The sequence below is a fragment of the Lagopus muta genome, chromosome 1, assembly GCF_023343835.1.
Source record: "Lagopus muta isolate bLagMut1 chromosome 1, bLagMut1 primary, whole genome shotgun sequence".
NCBI classification, from domain to species: domain Eukaryota; kingdom Metazoa; phylum Chordata; class Aves; order Galliformes; family Phasianidae; genus Lagopus; species Lagopus muta.
In genome coordinates, this window is record NC_064433.1 from 145,345,940 (window position 1) to 145,363,376 (window position 17,437).

The 17,437-nt window shown below is 36.0% G+C and overlaps 1 protein-coding gene across 1 annotated transcript in view; it reads right to left on the reverse strand.

The window, feature by feature from the left end:
- GPC6 (glypican 6) overlaps positions 1 to 17,437 on the reverse strand; it is a 728,914-nt gene that overhangs the window by 193,534 nt on the left and 517,943 nt on the right. The window contains exon 4 of the mRNA XM_048962871.1: positions 6,767 to 6,932. Within this exon, the coding sequence (XP_048818828.1) occupies positions 6,767 to 6,932 (166 nt within the window). The remainder of the gene's footprint in view (positions 1 to 6,766; positions 6,933 to 17,437) is intronic.

Consider the following 17,437-nt stretch of genomic DNA (forward strand, 5'->3'; position numbering starts at 1 on the left):
ATAGTTCTGATCCGCGCTATTATTTCCAACTGTTATTTCTGCTCTAGAACATAAATGATGCAGTCAAATTAGGGCTCTCTTGTGCCTGGTGTAAATGCTGAGTGACTTTAATTCCTTCAAGCTTGAGAAACTTTTCTTCCTAATTCAGATATCACACAATTCAGGCATACTGCACGTGGGTGGAAAATTCAGAAAGCTGGAAATACCAGATTTGATCCAGTATTTGCAAAAGCCACGTGGCATGATGATGGGTGATGTCTTTCACACACAGTAATATATTTCTATCCTTTAACATAAGGTGGCATAATCATTCAGTATAGTTCATTTCCTTAAGTTCAGTTAAAGCTAGGGAGCCAAATAAGTCTGCTGCTATCCTTAAACTAATCTGCGTTTTCAAATATCCATGGCATCTTGTCAGCAGTCAGTTTTTGAGAGTTACTCTGAGTGATGCTATTAGCATCCTTCCACGACACATCCTCCTGGTAAAGCACTACTGATGGTGCCAACAAGCTGGAAGATCAAGACAGATGAGCCCCAGCCCTCCCAAAGCTGTAACTGGAGCAGACAATCCCCTTAGCCACACTGGAGGGAAACCTCCTTCTTTAGTGACACATTCTAAAGAGAACATACATGGCACTGAATGCTGTGAGCTGCTGCAGGAACTGTATTGTCTCAGTGGGGAAGTTCAGAGGTTTAGCAGGGTAAGTAGAGTTTAAGAAGTAGGTAAGTGCTGATGCCATTTGCATGCTGCTGGAAGTCCCACAGCTTCAGAAGGCTGCTCTCAGACTGAATTCATTATTATCTTAGTAATTCCATGCCCAGGTTGTCTATCCTTTATATTTCTGAGTGAAGAGAAACAACGGAGAAGAAGATAATAATTTCCTGCTCCTGTGCATCGTCATTTTGCTCACTGAATAATGATTCTTGCTTTATTTCAGGGATGCTCCTAGGTAATATGCCTAAATACTAGCCATAGGCAGTGAATCCATAAAGACAGGGAAAGTATGGAATCATGGAGACAGGTGCTTATTAGAGGACTTTAAAATAATAATGCTGTAATCTTTTAATTAGATATTATAGGTTGGGCTTACTGTTTAGCTGTATATTTTTACCCCAAAGTGTGATAACTATTTAATGATGCTACAACTTTTAACAGCACTGCTAATTCCTTTTCATAGGGCTGCTTATGCACTGTGGAGACTATTGGACTGGAAGGAAACATTTTTTTTTCTCCATAAAGAACATTAGGCTTACATCCACAAATCTGGTTGTCCACAACTTTTTAAGGAACTGCATTTTCTACCTGCATTTTCACAAAAATTTTCTACCAATTTCCCCTCGCTTTAGGGAAAGATAAGCTAAAGTGGGAAAAAAATTGAAACTACAGATTCCATTTTTTAAAAATTTATTATTGGGATTGGGCTCCACAACCTCAGCAGTCCTCCACCAAACCTTGCCTAAGGGAGTAGTTATCAGCGTATAACAATAGCTGTTGCAGTATACATGGACAGGAGAATTAAAGAAAATTTTAGGCTTGATAGGTTTAGATCTGTAGGCTGCTTTAATTATGAACGCTATTAGTTTTCATACAAAATTTTAATGCTTTCTTTCATGTATTCACTCTATGACCATGGAACAAAAATACAAGAATTTTTACCAGAAACTCTGAATTTGGACTAGTGGCACTGTAGGGCTGCAAGAATCTTCTGTAGGGAATTCATGGAAGGAAGTATATCACTTATTTTTTTCTCTCTGTGTCCTTGAGAGAAGCTAACATATAATGAATATCACAGCACACATTCATACAGTGATTGCAGAGGAGACCGTCAGAGAGAAGAAATCTAAGGGCCAGGTAACCAGGGTTGCCAACATCTTTGTTTTAGTTCTTACTAACATGATCAAGCAGGAGCAAGAATTTTTCCTACTGATTTTTTTTCATGAGCCAAAGTGATTCTCAAAGAGCACAATAATAAATCAGTAATGGGAAACAGATCTGGGTGGTCTTTTGAAGCTTTAATAGGAAAATATTTATCTTTGTGCTTGCACATGGAATGGAGAAAACAGAGTCCTGAGGGCTTTTGTAAGCAGTAAATAAAACTGATTGCATATTTTCATCACTCTAAAGCTTTCATTAGGAGTAAGTGATGGGGAATTTTACTTAAAATAATTGAATTGCTATAACTGAGATTGCATGGTATGCTCAATCTCAAGAGGTCTCCTAAGGTAAGTGTCTGAGTCATATCAATGGGAAGAAAACAGAGGGATTCCTAAAATACAGCAATGGATAGGTTTGTTAGAAGTGCAGCACTGCAGCACTGATGGTAAGCGAAATATCTTCAAGACTGGCAGGAGAAGCTTTGGATGAAACCTTGCAGATACAATTTTCTCCTGTGGCTGAAGGAACCAGCAAGACACTGACAGTAAGAGTGGTCTGGTTCTCAGAGCTGGATGCCAGATTTGCTGGCCTTCAAAGCTAGAAATTGGGCATATCACAGCCTGCTCTGCCTTGCTTCACTACTTTTGAAATATGGAATACATCAGCAACAAAACCACTTGCTCTCAAGCTGTGATCACAACCAAGCACAGGTGCCCCGCAGCTCCTATTCACGGACAAACATGTGGTCCAGAACACTGGGAAGAAAGAATCACAGCATCTCTGTTATTGCTCAGCTCCTGAAGGGTTTACACCAATGTCCTTCCTTCTAAACACAGCAGCAAAGTCAAGCATGCATGATTTACTGTTGAATGGTTCTATAAAAAAAAATATTTCACTTGTAATTTCTGCTGCTATAAATAGCCACGTGGTGACAAACCTCCATGGACTGCAGCAAAGCAAACACAATCTACTCAGGCATTACGCTAGTGTACACTGGCACTAAATGCAGTAACAGAGCATTTATAATTTATTTTAGATGCCCACAACAGAAGCTCAAGCAGAGTCATTGTGATTACAGCAGTTACCTGGATTTTCACCCTTTTGCTGTGCTGAATTACATAAGGAGAATCAAATTTGGCTCATGGTCTTTCTTGGCACTCAAGTTTAGCATCATCTACATTTTTATCTTAAGACAGAAGGAAGTGAAACCCGCTGCTGTTTCACCCGCTGGATGAAGGGAATCCAGCAGAAACTAAATGGTTTATGGCCACCCTGCCATTCTGAGCCATCATTGACTCAGTTGATGCAGATTCCTACATACGTGGAAATCACCTTTCTGCAGATGTCGCTTCTGAAACTGAATGAGGGTTCAAAGGGAAAGCGTGGTGCCCACTAAGGGGAGCTAGTTCCTCAGCTACTTGAGACGCAGAGAAGTTGAAGGCAATCAGACAACCAACTGTTGAGCAAGACAGAAACGGGGACTGAAAAACAGGGCTGCTGGTGAAGAGGAGTAACAGTCTTGCTAAAATTGAGCTTATTTCCCTAAGATAGTTAGGTTTAGCATATTTATAAGTGGGAATCTCTACATCTCTTGTGTTTCTGTGATGGAATGAATGCTGGGATTCTTGATCTTTGTCATTAATTGCTATAGCTCCATGGAGAGAAGCATACTTTTGACTGTATCCATTGGGCCATGAGACATAGAGAAAATCCACTTTCTCCCATTCTGTGGAATCAGTTAGCTCCTCCCCTGAAGCAATCTCCTTCCTCAGCCGTGCATTTCCTCTACTCAGCCTTTTTATCTTAACTAACTTCGCCTGAAGTAAAGAAGATTATGAGGGAGGGGTAGTTCATAGGCAAAACATCGGAAGCAAGCTTTGTCAAAATGCATATTTTTGAAGTAAATGTGGTTGATTTACCGCTTACATATTTTATATAGATACCTGGAAGTAGCAATGAATCATTACAGTTTAATGGTTATTAATGCCTATATCTTCCTTTCTGAGGCAAAATTCTGATTTTCATAGGAATTCTACTTGAGCAGGATGTGCTATATTTGGCTTTTATTGTGCAATAATGAAAACAACAAAATACAAAAGCCTGTAGTGAAATGTTATACAGAAAGTACACAGACCTTAAGGTGACACAAATAGGAAAAGTAAAATAAACTGTGTGTCATACTGTTGCAGCTGTTTCACCTCTTACCAATTTTCACAGTCTATAAAATCTTGGAAAGCACCAGATGTTTAGGGGAAGCTGTCCTACTCTGCCTAGCTTTGGAAGTGAATGTAAGATTTATTAGTGCTATATCAGTGCGATTTCAGTACTGGTTTTTGCATTTATAAACTAGGTGGAACATATAACACATTCCATTGTCAGAGAGCCCGTTTACTTTCCTCTGCTCCTCCTCACTTGTAGATTTTGGTGTTGCTGAACAATTAAAGTAACTGCAGAACAATACCAGAACATGCTTTCCAGACGATACTATTTGCTATGTTACTGACAAACACAAAGCTTTCTCCAAGTCCTAACTTTAGCCAAAACAACCTTCCAGTCCACTGATTATAAGCTATGCAAACCTATTCTGTTGTGCATGAATATGCACTACTATTTAGGATTCCTGCCTACGCATAAACTGTTGGTGCACAAAATTATTATTTTTTTTCCTAGTGCATGGTTCCTCACATTGGAACAGGAATAAAAACTGCTCATGCATACTTTCCAATCTCTCATAGCTCAGTGGTGCTGTAAAGTGCTGCCATTCGTTTTAATTCAGTGAGAAGAAGTTTTGTTGTGTTTAGTACTAGAGAATTGCATGTGTTATTAGAAAGCCTCTGACAGCTGTCAGAATCAGAGATAACTTGCTGGATTTCAATCTTTCATAAAGGAAGGACTGAGGACCCTCATCCCCAGCAAAGCTGTCAGGGTTTTCACAAAGTGGGATAAAACAGAATACCTTTTCCATACACAGGGAGATCTCTATCTCTCTTCTAAACCATCTCCCATCAATTTGTACAGGGAAAGTTGTATAGGTAGAAGAGAGAGAAAATATGTCTTGATGTATCAGTGCTTTATACTGTCTTGTCATCACTGACATGAAGGGATAATTGCTTAGCAGTTTGCCTTGCCTTGAGGAAGCACTTGATGTTTTACATGGTATTTAATAAATTAGCACAATATTTTAACAAAATGTACTAGCTTTCATGCAGCTTTGCTATTCTGAGAGCAGGAGCAAAGAAAATCTGAAATACATTGATGAAGGCAAGGGCTTTGCATCAAAGACTGAAAGTCTGAAGCTGGAAGCATTTCCACACTTCTGAGCACAAAACTTACCCTGCCCAAATCTCTCAGTGGATTCAAAGCACCAGAAAAGGAAATCTCTTAAGGCCTGAGATCTTACCTTCCAGCTTTTGATTTGAACAGGTGCTTACCTTAACAGAAACTCCACTATATATTTAGTTACAATTTTTTTTTTCATAAAAGCCTACATTATTTTCTGTGATCACAATTAGCGATGATTTAGGTCTTGCATACTCTTTCAGTTCAAAGGGAAAGAAGCTTTTTCTGTCTTTAACAGGTGGGCATTTATTTCCTATCTACTCTTACTTAGCTTTCAGGTGATGAACTGCCTCTTCCATTCATACCAGCAGTACCATGGGTTTCCCCCATACAGCACTTCTTCCTGTGGTAGTTTCCTTTACCAGAACAAAGGACTGAGAAGGCATGCCTATTTGTATCAGTTTTATAATTGCTATTTGCATTTTTGCTTATGCTATTTTTGTAGCACACTTGATACTCTGCCATTTTGCTTACACTGATCCATTTTTCATCCTGTTTTCTTCTCTCTATCCATCTCATACCACCACTGTGCTGAATAAGGTGAAAATGCATGTGTGAGTCAGAGTCATGCTTTCAAAGTCACATTGATCAGTGAGGTTTGAAATTAGGCAGAGATTGCTGATATTTTGTCTTACAAAAGAAGAAAATAGTATTTTTCTTGAGTACAATAAAGTTTATCCCATTTTTCCAACTGATTTTTTTTCCCCTAGATTCAGTTTTGCCTAGGATGCTTACAAAGGTTTGATATATAACTATATACTATATAGTAATAACTATATATATAAGCTGGTTCTGTTCTTTCTATATTATCATTATATTATTATCATATCATCTCATCCTATCTCTGTACTATATATGACCAAAAGCAACTTGAAAGTCTTATTTCTTGTCTAAGATTATTCTTTCAAGAGTTTTTCTGCTCCAGGTTATCTGTATGGCTATTAAGGAGATTTCTTTTTTTGCTATGACTTTACTTGATTGAAGAGTTATGTGAATAAAGCTGTAATAGCAATTATCCTTAAATATGTTCTCAATACTTCATTCTAACATTTTGACTGTATGTTTAATACTTCCTGCTCAGCACACTAGAAGAGGGACATTAGCACATTTTAACTGGGAACAGGGAATTAATAATTTCTCATGTATGTAACATTGTAAGTTATGTATACTATATACTATCAGAATTAAGAAAAGTGCTGCTGCAATTTATGTTGAATAGATGTTATACAGTGCTACTATCTTTCAACTTGTAAGAGCCTATTTTGGCCTTGTTAAGCTTGTTATCATTTCCTCAACCAAAGTTTTCTAATATTTCACATATTGTGCACAATTTACATCAGAACTCATAACACCACACAATTCCTTTTGAAATATGAAATATGAAATGTGACTTGCTCTGGGGTGGAAGTGTCATTTCCTACTAGAAATTGAGATGCATCTGCAGTTGTTTCATTGCAAGTATTGACCAACAGCATCTTCCAACTTTGCAGAACTCTGCAGATCTTTGCTATTACCAGTATTTCCTTCCACTAATATTTAAACTCTTCTTACCTATGAACAGATTCCACTCAGTATCCAAATCAGCCTGATTTGCTAGGCAGCCCTTCATTACATTGAGGCAATAGTTGTTGCAAGGTTTCACAGTGGGAAGTCCTCTGCAGTAAGGGCAGTACAACATCTTCATTAACGCCCGGATGCACCCTGGGGTGGGACTGACCTGCAGAGTTTGAAGGGGGGAAAGAAAAAGAAAAAAGGAGGAAATCAATCTCCTGTTCTGTGAATGCTGGGGTAGCTGAGATTATGCCTCTCAAGCAATAAGCGTAGAAGGGGCAATCTGTGAGAAAAATCTCAACCCTTAATAACACCCTCCTATGATGCTAAACAATTCCTACTCATTATCTTCATCAACTACAGCCGCAGTGACTTTCAGGAATGCAAAAGAATCAACAATCCCCTGCTGATGGCAGCACTTTCTGCCCCAGCCCTCCCACATGAAATCTATTGGAACTAAAGGAAAAAAAGCCAGGAAATAAGTTGGACAGAAAATGATCAATCCTAACCAGGAGGATCCTGAGGTTTTGCTACACTCTTCTCACTCAGGCTAGAACTGCCAGTCACACTGGATGAGATTCTCCTCTTCATTGAAGTGCAGTAAATCCAAGATAATTCCAAGATAATTTCTATCAAATTATGCATTTGATATGCATCATGAAAAAGGGATATCATCCTGTTCTCACACAAAAAACACCCTTCTATTTTCTCAGGCAAATTCATAAAGAGATCAGTCTTTTTGTCTTTTTTTTTTTTTTTTTTTTTTTTTTTTTTTTTTAAGGTATGATTTTCTCTTTCAGTATCTTGAGCAACAAAAAAGCATTTTATTGACAACAGCCTAATGCATTTCACATTAAGCATCAAAAGCATCAATATGGCAGAACATGGCTGCAGTTGTTGAACTTAGTACTGCCATCACAGCCAATGGAAAGACACCCCATGAGTTTAGGGATTTCAGTCAAAATCATTAATGTGTGTACGGCTGACAGAAAGGAGTAGTATGTAGCTATAAACTTTCATTTTTTTCACTAGAGTCATGGTTTTCCCAGAGATGGAGAATTAAGGTCAGAGAAAGATTTCTTTCATAAGGACCTCCTGCTATCTCTAATGATAGGATCTTTCCTGCCATCTTTTTTATCCATCAAAATGCCAGGCATCTATTCAGTAATACCTTCTGTATCCAATTGGAGAGAAATAAATCTTTTTGGGGAAGTTTCTTTATCCCTTTTATTGCAGGGTAGGATAAATCTTCTTCTAGAGGACATTCACTGAATACTCCCTAAATACTCCATTCTTAGATTTAAACTGTCCAAATTGAGCACATTTGATAAGCACTTAGTGTTTGTTGGATAAATATTATTTCCCTTACCCTCTCATTTCCTTATTTCTTTCATATCAGACTTAAAATTTTACATGCGACAATAATGTATGTTTTCAGGACTGAAACTCTATCTTGCATTAAAAGTGCACAATATTAGGTACTACTTGCAAAAGGTCTTGTCACAGTGCAGTGGAGCATATGTTTCCTGTATCAGAGTGACAGTCTAGCACAGTGACAGAAGGGCTACAGGCTCCTCAGTGATTTGAGAATTTCTGAACAGGAAAGTGCAAAGAAATGGCATTCCTTTCACTCATTTTGTTGGCTTATGAATAAATGCAACAGTTTAATATGAACTGCAACTATTTTTTTTCTATAGTCATGGAAATTTGTGCTAAAAGAGAGCGTGAAAGCATGAATCTGACTGCAATATAGCAGCCTGTGCTAAACCTACTGATAGTTCGGTTCAGATAGTCTTTCTTCCTCTTCTTTTTTTTTTTTTTTCTTCTGGGATTTCTTTTCTTCTTTCTGGTACAGAATGTTTTCATCACACTGGACCTTTTTTTGGACAACTCAGCTAACAGAGCAGATGCTTCTGACTATGCTCAGAGGTGACTTTTGCCTCACTTTCCTAAAGAAATGCACTTTACTCACGCAACACTCAGATGAGGTGTGTAAAGGTATAGTCGGCCATCTTGTCCTGATAACTTTAGAACATGTTGGCCAATTTCAATCAAATTTGACCGAGGACTTCAAGTCTCAGTACAATAAGATCCTACAAGCTTTTGGAAAACAGCTGGGAGAAGAAAAGGAGATAATCTCTGTTACTGCCTTTATTTAGGAAAAGGCTGAATCAGAAGGTCAGTTCCACAAGGAAATCAAAGAATACACATGGAGAATGATTCTGTGAATGTCCCAGGGGTTAAAAAAGCACTAAAAGTAGAAATTTAACCTTATTAATCACCAGAAAATCCAAATACTAAGTATAAATCAAAGGAAGCATTATAATCGTTATTTCCACTGCTCAGAACAACTTTCTGTGGTTACTTGCCTAGCTTTTTTTATCCATATACCCCAAAACCCTAGAACAGGCCCACTTTTATAAAAAGATTAGCAGTGAAAGGGTGAGTAAAATACAGAGCACTCAAAATTAGTTTGAAATTGCTGTTTATACTTTGTTGTATTTCTTCCAGTCGCCACTGAGAGTTTTATCAGCGAAGTTACTTTCATGTCTAAAATTGTGCTTCTTCCCCTGCCCAGAGTTCTTGTCAACGCAAAGTTGTTGACACCTGGTTGACCTCCTAAGTTCAGCTGAAATCCACATGTTCTCCCATCTATGTCTTCTCAAGCCCATGCTGGTACTTGTGCTGACATCCCTTATATTTATGGGGTCTTAATCTTCTGTGAAAATATACTGGTGCTTTCATTCTTGAAAAGCATAACTAGAGAAATAAAAACAGTTCTGGTTTATATTATTGTATTTGTAACAACCAAATATCATAAATATTTACATGAGCTTTATTTTATCACAAAATTAATCAGGTACCAAATTTTTCTCTGCTAAAGGTCCTGATCATATCTCTGATATGCTAGCACAGGACCCTAAAAGTCAGTCAGAATATTTATTTACAAGAGCTCAGTGAATTCTGAATTCTTTTTGCGTAACAGGTCAGCTTTAATCAGAGCACTGTCTCATGGCATCCACTCCAAGGTAGCAAGGATAATTTCTTACCACACAAAAAGAATGAGCTGAACTCAAGCCTCTCAGATCTTGTCTGAATGTTTCAATATCCTTTGTATAAAATGGTGGTATCATCAACAGCATTTTATAAGAAAGGAGGGTGCCCTGCTTTTTTTTTTTTTTTGAGAGAGAAAGCCATTTTAAAGAGAGGCCAAACTGTGACTTGAAGAAAAAAGCACCTGGAGAAAACTACAGCAGCCTTTGGTAGATTATATAGACCTATATAAGCATCTCCTTGCTGATCATGCTGGATGTTGCAGATCTCTGTCTCAGAAGTTGCTGTGCTGCTTAAATAAAATATCAGCTGATCACTCTGAGGCCAGGTAAAGGGTCTAGCTTACGTTCAAGATGTTTATGGCTAGCACCTACAGGCCACATTCCATAATAATACATTGCATTTGGCGCTACAGGCTCCCTTGGGTTCCACGTGGTGCCTGAATAAGTAAAATAAATATTTTTGTGTGGTTATTTTTCAGCTATGGAATAATAAGAGGCAGTACTGCAAGCAGTAGGATTATCAGTAAGCTAAATATAATGTTGCATGTTTTGAAGAAAGAGAGGAGGTTATTTCTATGATATTTAGATTACACTAGGAAGGAAAGAAGAGGACCACAACAGGACAAGTATCTTCTGGAACTGATCTCTATGAGGAAACTTCCTCTGAAAAGCACACAGGCATTGATTGCATGGGGATCTAAAGCAGGCGGTCCAAAATGGATCCAGGAGGGTCTAGCAATTAAGCTGTGGTCTGGTGAGTCTTGTTCTCAGTGCTGCTCCATGTCTCCATCACCTACAGTACTAATTACCTCCACATGACCATATCTTATTGTGGCAAAGGGAAAAATGAAGATGAATCATCTACTCTAGAGGCCTGAAGATTTTATGAATCCAGCCTCCAGTGAGCAGCCAAGTTTTGATTTTCAGCTTCAACCCTTTTTTTCCTATTACTTCATTTTCAGAGAATAGAATCAGCTTTTTCTCCTTCCTTAATGACAGTTCTCATGCATAAAAAATTATCAAAATTTTCTCTAACAGTATGAAATCTTGGTAAAAGAACAAACATAAAGAAATCAGCTTAGATTTTGAGAACACATGGAATCTGTATATTATTATAGAAAGTTGCTTTTCAACCAATCAGATTGGCTTGACACATTTTCTGATGGCAAATTAAAAGAAACATATTTTGAAAGCCTATTTCTCATGTTCATCTTTCCATCTTAAAACAAACAAACAAAATCTCCAAAATCAAACCAAAGAAACCCCACAATATCTTTACTCAGAATCTCTCACACCTAAAAATATTTTTTCTGCAGACCAGTCAAATGAAAGACATTCATATCATTCAGAGGTATTTGAACCCTGCATTTGCTCAGGAAAACTGTTTATCAGCTTTAAATAATATTTGTTACTATAGGCTTTTATTTACTTATTTAGTCTTTTACAATGCATTGCAACTAATCATAGCAGAGAAATTTGCATGGACACCAAAGTTTAGAAATAAAAAGTCCTAAAATAAATCATATTTTAAAAATCAATCAGAGCACATCAAATGACACTATTGGAGAAACCTCCATAGAGGAGTCATTAATTGTATATCATGTTTTCTCCCTGACTGACTAGGACATCTTCATTTTAGTATAAGCATACACAGATTGCAGCATGTTAGAAAAGTAACTATCAGAACTTTGACTGAGCCCAGTAGCTGCAGGACATGTTACACAGCATTTTTAAACATATTTTGACAGCTTCATCTTTATCCAAATGTAAGTATATGCATACATGCAAAAAAAAACCAAAAAACAAAAAGCAAAAAACAAAACCATAAAAACAAAACCATAAAAACAACTCCAAAACCATCAAAAAGCAAAATTCTAGAGGCCTTCATCACTGAACACTTGTTTTCCCCTTTCAGAAATTTTGGAAGTAATATTATTTCACCTAAAAGACAGAATTTGCAATCAAGAAAATACAAATAATTTAGGATAGAACTTTTTCTGGGGGCATATCATGAAATTGCATTCTCTCATAACACATTTTCAAAAATCACACTTTATTACGTACCTGATCTATTTTTATAATCAAGACTTGGCTTTATTGTGTACACAACTTAAATCTTTTTTTTTTTTCTGATATAAAAAGTTCAGAAAAACAGTTTAAAGAACCTTGAAAGGGTCAGAAAAACTGATATGCAGGTTCTCTACTTGTACTTGTAGGAAATTTCTTACAGAAGTAACATATACGTTGTTTGGTGCTAGAGATATTCCTCCAAAGTAATACTGAATGTAGTCAGAGTATAAAGCCATACTTAAGTCCAGATCCTGTCATTTCTTGATGTATAATAAAATCTGTCAAGTTTGAGCAAAATTTATCAAAGCTGAGTACCACAGCAGGCACAAAACTCCTTCCAGCATTTCCTATGGAATCAATCTCATTGTGAAGCACATGGAGCCATTCCTTAACATGAAAACCTGAGGTGAAACTGCCAGCCAGCCCAGAAAGTAGATACTCATTTTTAAGTGCCTGTACACTAAATAATCTTTCCATCTTTAGGGAAGATGCCTGCATTTTATTTCAAACTGTATGAATGCTTTAACAATGTGGCTGCTGGATAAAAACTGGAAAGTTTTATTTCCTTTCCAGTTCAATATTCAGGTTGAAGTAACAAAGTCTGCCTAAAAGAAAGGCATTTTTACAAGGCAGTGAGGTATATTCCTGCTATTCCATGTAAGTGGATCATAGTTGGACAGAGTTTTAAAGTGAGTCATTGTCTTTAGCACTTGTTCCATTGGTTAGATCATTCATCTCCCCACTCAGTAACCCACTGTCATGTGTCCTGTGCAGGCAATGGTCCTCTGAGAAACTGAGGAATCTTTATGTCATTTTTTGTCTATGTAGCCTGCCTCCAACATAACAGTATAAATGGAAAAAATGAGCTGTGTTCAAGTACAATTTTGTTCCTAGCCTAATTGCTTCAAGAGACTCAACTAGGACTAGGGGGATAATAATGCAGTGTTTATGCATGTTCCCAGGTCAGAGCCTAATGTGTGCATTAGCATGTCTCAAACAACTCCTAGGGAAATGCAACTCCACTGAGACAAGTAGTCCTCCCATATTAATCCACCAAATGTTAATATATCTGTGGGCAACTTGATAGTCTAGTTTTAACATTTCCTGACCAAAAAAGTGTAACAGTATAATTCTACTATTTCCTACCCAAAATTATATACAAATTCAAATAAGACATAAGGAGAAATTAATGATGGTGCATTTCAGAAGAGAATGAAGACCAAAACTTTTAATTACTTTAATAATTGTTCTTTATTGTATTCAATAAGCTAGAAATAAGGAAACATTTTCTAATAACAAAAAAATTGTTTATGATCTCATGAAATAATTTTCAAATTAATTGTAACTTCAATTAAGCATTTAGATTGATGTAGATGGGGTCAGGCTGATGTGTATAATGAGGTACACTTCATAGGTTGCACAGAACTGCCAGAACCTGTTAGATCACCTATCCTAAGAGGCACAGGTACTTTTTTCTTTTGTTTGATGTTTAATTAAATGCAGTATAAAAACTGAACATCAATCCAGTTCACTCACTGCTTTACATCATTTATCTTTGACACTATCTTCTCAGCAGGATACAATTACTACTTATTGATTTCTATTATTTGTTTTTAAATAGGGGAAACAGATAAGGCTTAGCTACTAATGTTTTTGTTGTGGTTTTTCTTTCTTGTTTTTTTTTTTTTTTTTTTTCCTCTTTTCCTCTTTCTTTTCAAGCTAGATTTGCTTACAGCTATACCCAAGTGATTCATTTTCTTCTTGTTCACATTTTGTCTATTTTCACAAGCATTATATTACTGCTGATTTCACTTAATATTCTAGATATCAAACAAGTTATTTTTCAACAGATTTCAGTTGAAAATATGAACAGAATGTATCTAATTAGAGCAGCATATAAATATTCATAACATATTTGAATGTATTATTTAAGTGCTGTTTATTGTTTCAGTCTGGTTCTTCGATTCTAAGATCTGAGCTCACTGCTCATACGGTACAATCTGATATATAAATGGAAATAGTGCCTCAGCCATACTCAACTGGGAATTTATGTTGTAGAAGGTCACTTTGAAAATACTTACTTATACCAATCAAAAGTCTCATTTAATACTGATCTCATAAATAAAAAATGCTATCTGCTGTTTTATCAGTTCATAGTATCCCAGATGACTGAAAGGTAGAAGAGCTGTTTTGAGGACTATGGCTTTGTATTAGTATCTTTGACTTTGTGCTTGAATCATACCGAAATAGAAGTAAAACAATCATCAATCAGTTGAACAGCTACAAGATTTCTACAATTCTTGAATATCATGTCTCAAGAACATGATAAGATTTAATACATGCTAAACTTGATTTTAATAATTTCATATCTAATAAAGTATTTTTTTCTAAAAAATGTATCATTAAAAGTTCGTATTCTTAAATTACTGAAAAAAGATTTAAAGTAAATAGCTGAACTCTAAAGTTTAATAACATAAAAAAGAAATTACATATATACTATATGATACAAATTGTGCAATATTAAGCACTGACTCCATTGCAACTCAGAGGAACCAAAGCTTTTTTTAAGAAATTCTTCTTTAAGATGCCCCTTACCATTATTCTTAATTTTTAAATCATAAGAAACTATATTTCCTTCCAACATTTATTAAAATATCGGCTATATTTCATACTTATTCATTTCAGTATATCTATAATTGTGTAACTGTATGTGCATAGTTCTGGAAGGCAGATAGATACCACCCCTCCATCTTAAAGATGAAAAACTTAAACACAATAGGTAATTTTAATAGACATTTAGATGGATAAAATTGGAAAAGTTCTGCATTGGAAAATTTCAAAGCTGCTTATAAGTATCACTCTCATCAGTGTTTCACCTAAGTTATCAATATGTGTAGTTCTGAAACGGTTTGTACAGAAATAAAGACTGTAAGTCTCATGAGGAAGTTGCACTTAAAATAGCAGATCACTATCGGAGACATGAATTGTGGAATTTCACAATTTTTCCATGAAAGTCAAGGTCAAAAAATCACAAGGACAAAATGCTCAAATGCTTACTAAATTATGAGACTGAATATCTATATAAAGAGGAAAATAATACGTTTCCCTATTATTAGGGAGCTGAAAAGAATTGCATATCAGTTTACTTGAATATGGAAAATCCAAATTTAGAAAGGCACTTGAAGAGTTATAGTCACAGGATATTTTGTAAACTGTTAATTATTTTTTCTCTCATGTGTCATTTCTCAGTGGTGATTTAAAACTTTTTTTTTAAAACTTAGTTTTTACAATCTGAAATGCTTGAATACTCATGTCTAGATATTAAAATGTTCTTCATAAATCCTGTTTTATATGTCAGAGGAATAATCAATTGCAAATGAACTAGGTGTAAAGATCATTGTTTGCTTACAAGGATCATTAAACCAGGAATTTCTTAGACTGAAAATAGTGCAGGTTGAGAAAATAGTTCAGGATACAAGGATTTACATCCCATGAGATATTATTGAGCTGAAAAATCTGCCCTCTAAATTGGAAAAATATTTTTCTTTCTCATCTACTGTGTGAACAAGCCCATGTTAAATAAAATTTGAGGTGTGGAATCCATTTTTCCAGCATTGTAAGGGCAAAGATAAGGTGACAAATCTTTGAAACAGTTTATTCCTTCCACTCCCAGGAGATGAAAAGTGTCTTGTTATACAGAAATAAGGAAAGAATCTCACAGCTGTAAAGCTTTTCAGATTCTACCTTCTCTTCTGGAACATGAACTTTAAGAAATTCTCTTAATGAAAAGCAGTCCTTCTGCTTTCCTACTGTATCTCACTTGAAAGAGAGCATGATTATTTCTTCTGTGCTTGTGTAAAATGTATGTGGCTTCAGCTAGATAAGAAGGCCTTGGCTTAATAGGAAAGCAAGCACTAAATTTTCCAGGGTTGAAAACAGAACTGTGTAAGTCAAACTGGTAGAGGTCAGAAACAAAAACTACTTTAAATATTTTAGGAAAATGTTCAGACACAGATAATTACATGGTATAAGTCTGAACACGCACAATTATTTAAACAGAAAAAGTACAGTAAAGTCAACAAAAGCAATCTTGGTGTTTGAGCCAATAGAAATCAAATCAAGAATGCAGTTCGTAATTTATTCTTAATTTAACAATAATGCTGCAATTGAGCTTTGTCTCCAGAGAACAAGGGGAGGTGGAGATTAGCTGTAATTTGGTAGACAAAATGAAGCATTCAAACACTGACAGATTGGTAAGAAATATACTACTTGGTAATTTCTGTTCCCTTTCTGTGACCTGGACCTGTTCATGGCTGTGTTAGACCAAATGTCTGTCATCTTCTCTATTGCAGTTTTTATGTATATGGCATAAATATTGTTTATAGGGACCTGCACTGCAAGACAGCAGGGGGAGCAATGAAATTCCCCCAGTGACAAATCAGAGTTCAACAATATTATCAGATGCCACTCAGAAGTTTAGGAGACTGATAGCACAGAGAAATAAACCCACAATACCGGAGAACGAACCAAAGCAAAATAGATTTAGATATCGCTCCGAGCAGTAGGTTCAGAAACTCCCCAGAAACTTCTGTAATTTGGGGAGCAAAAAGAAAATACATAAACTGTAGAACTTTAGAAGTGATCTTTAGTACTATTTTCTTGACTAGACAGCAATATCTAAATCTGACCTATGCTCCCAAGTTTATTTCTGATTCATTTCAACCTAAATAATTTAATTCAGTAATTTAATATAGGTGTGTGTTACTGTCTCTTGTGGTGCTATAAAAAGAGTAACTATATAAATGTCTTCATGCACATGTCTCAAGAAATATGAATACATCTTTTCTTTCCAACAAAGACGGAGGATATTGCTGAGCAATGATGTGCAGTTGCCTTGCAGGACAGTCAGTCAGGAGAAGAATGAAGTTGAAAGATGCATTAAGAAAAGATGGTTTAAAAAAAAAAAAAAGCCAGGTAAGATTCTGTATAATCAAGCAGAAATGGATTTGTACTCACTGGGAGGAAAAGAAAAATTACAGAGATGCAACAATACTTCACGTATTGTTCAGCAACAAATTACAAATTGAAGGGGTGGTCCTTGATAACCTGGAAATTGAACCCCTGGATAAACAGGAGTGAAAATTCTGAGAAAGAGTTAAGGTGAAAAAAGAAAATAGCTGCTACAGCAAAAGATAATGATCAAATCAAGAATTAGACACATTGTGCAGCAGTATCTGGATAAGAAAATGATATGAAGAATGACCAAGTCAGTCCTACTTATAACAGCCAAGAAACTTGACATGCAGAATAAATTTCTGAGAGCAAAGTCTTGCTGACTACCATGATTCAGAGTGCAAAACAGAAAAGCATTTGAGAATAAAATCTATTTTCTCAAACAGAGAGAGAGCAGCAAAACTGTTCTGATCCCTCATAAGTACTATCAAGAACTCACAAAGAATTCTTGTTCAATGTCCACTGGCCTGTGAATTATTTTACTGACTTAAAAAGGGCATGAGGGGTGGTATAGAAGGCTGCAGTATGTCTT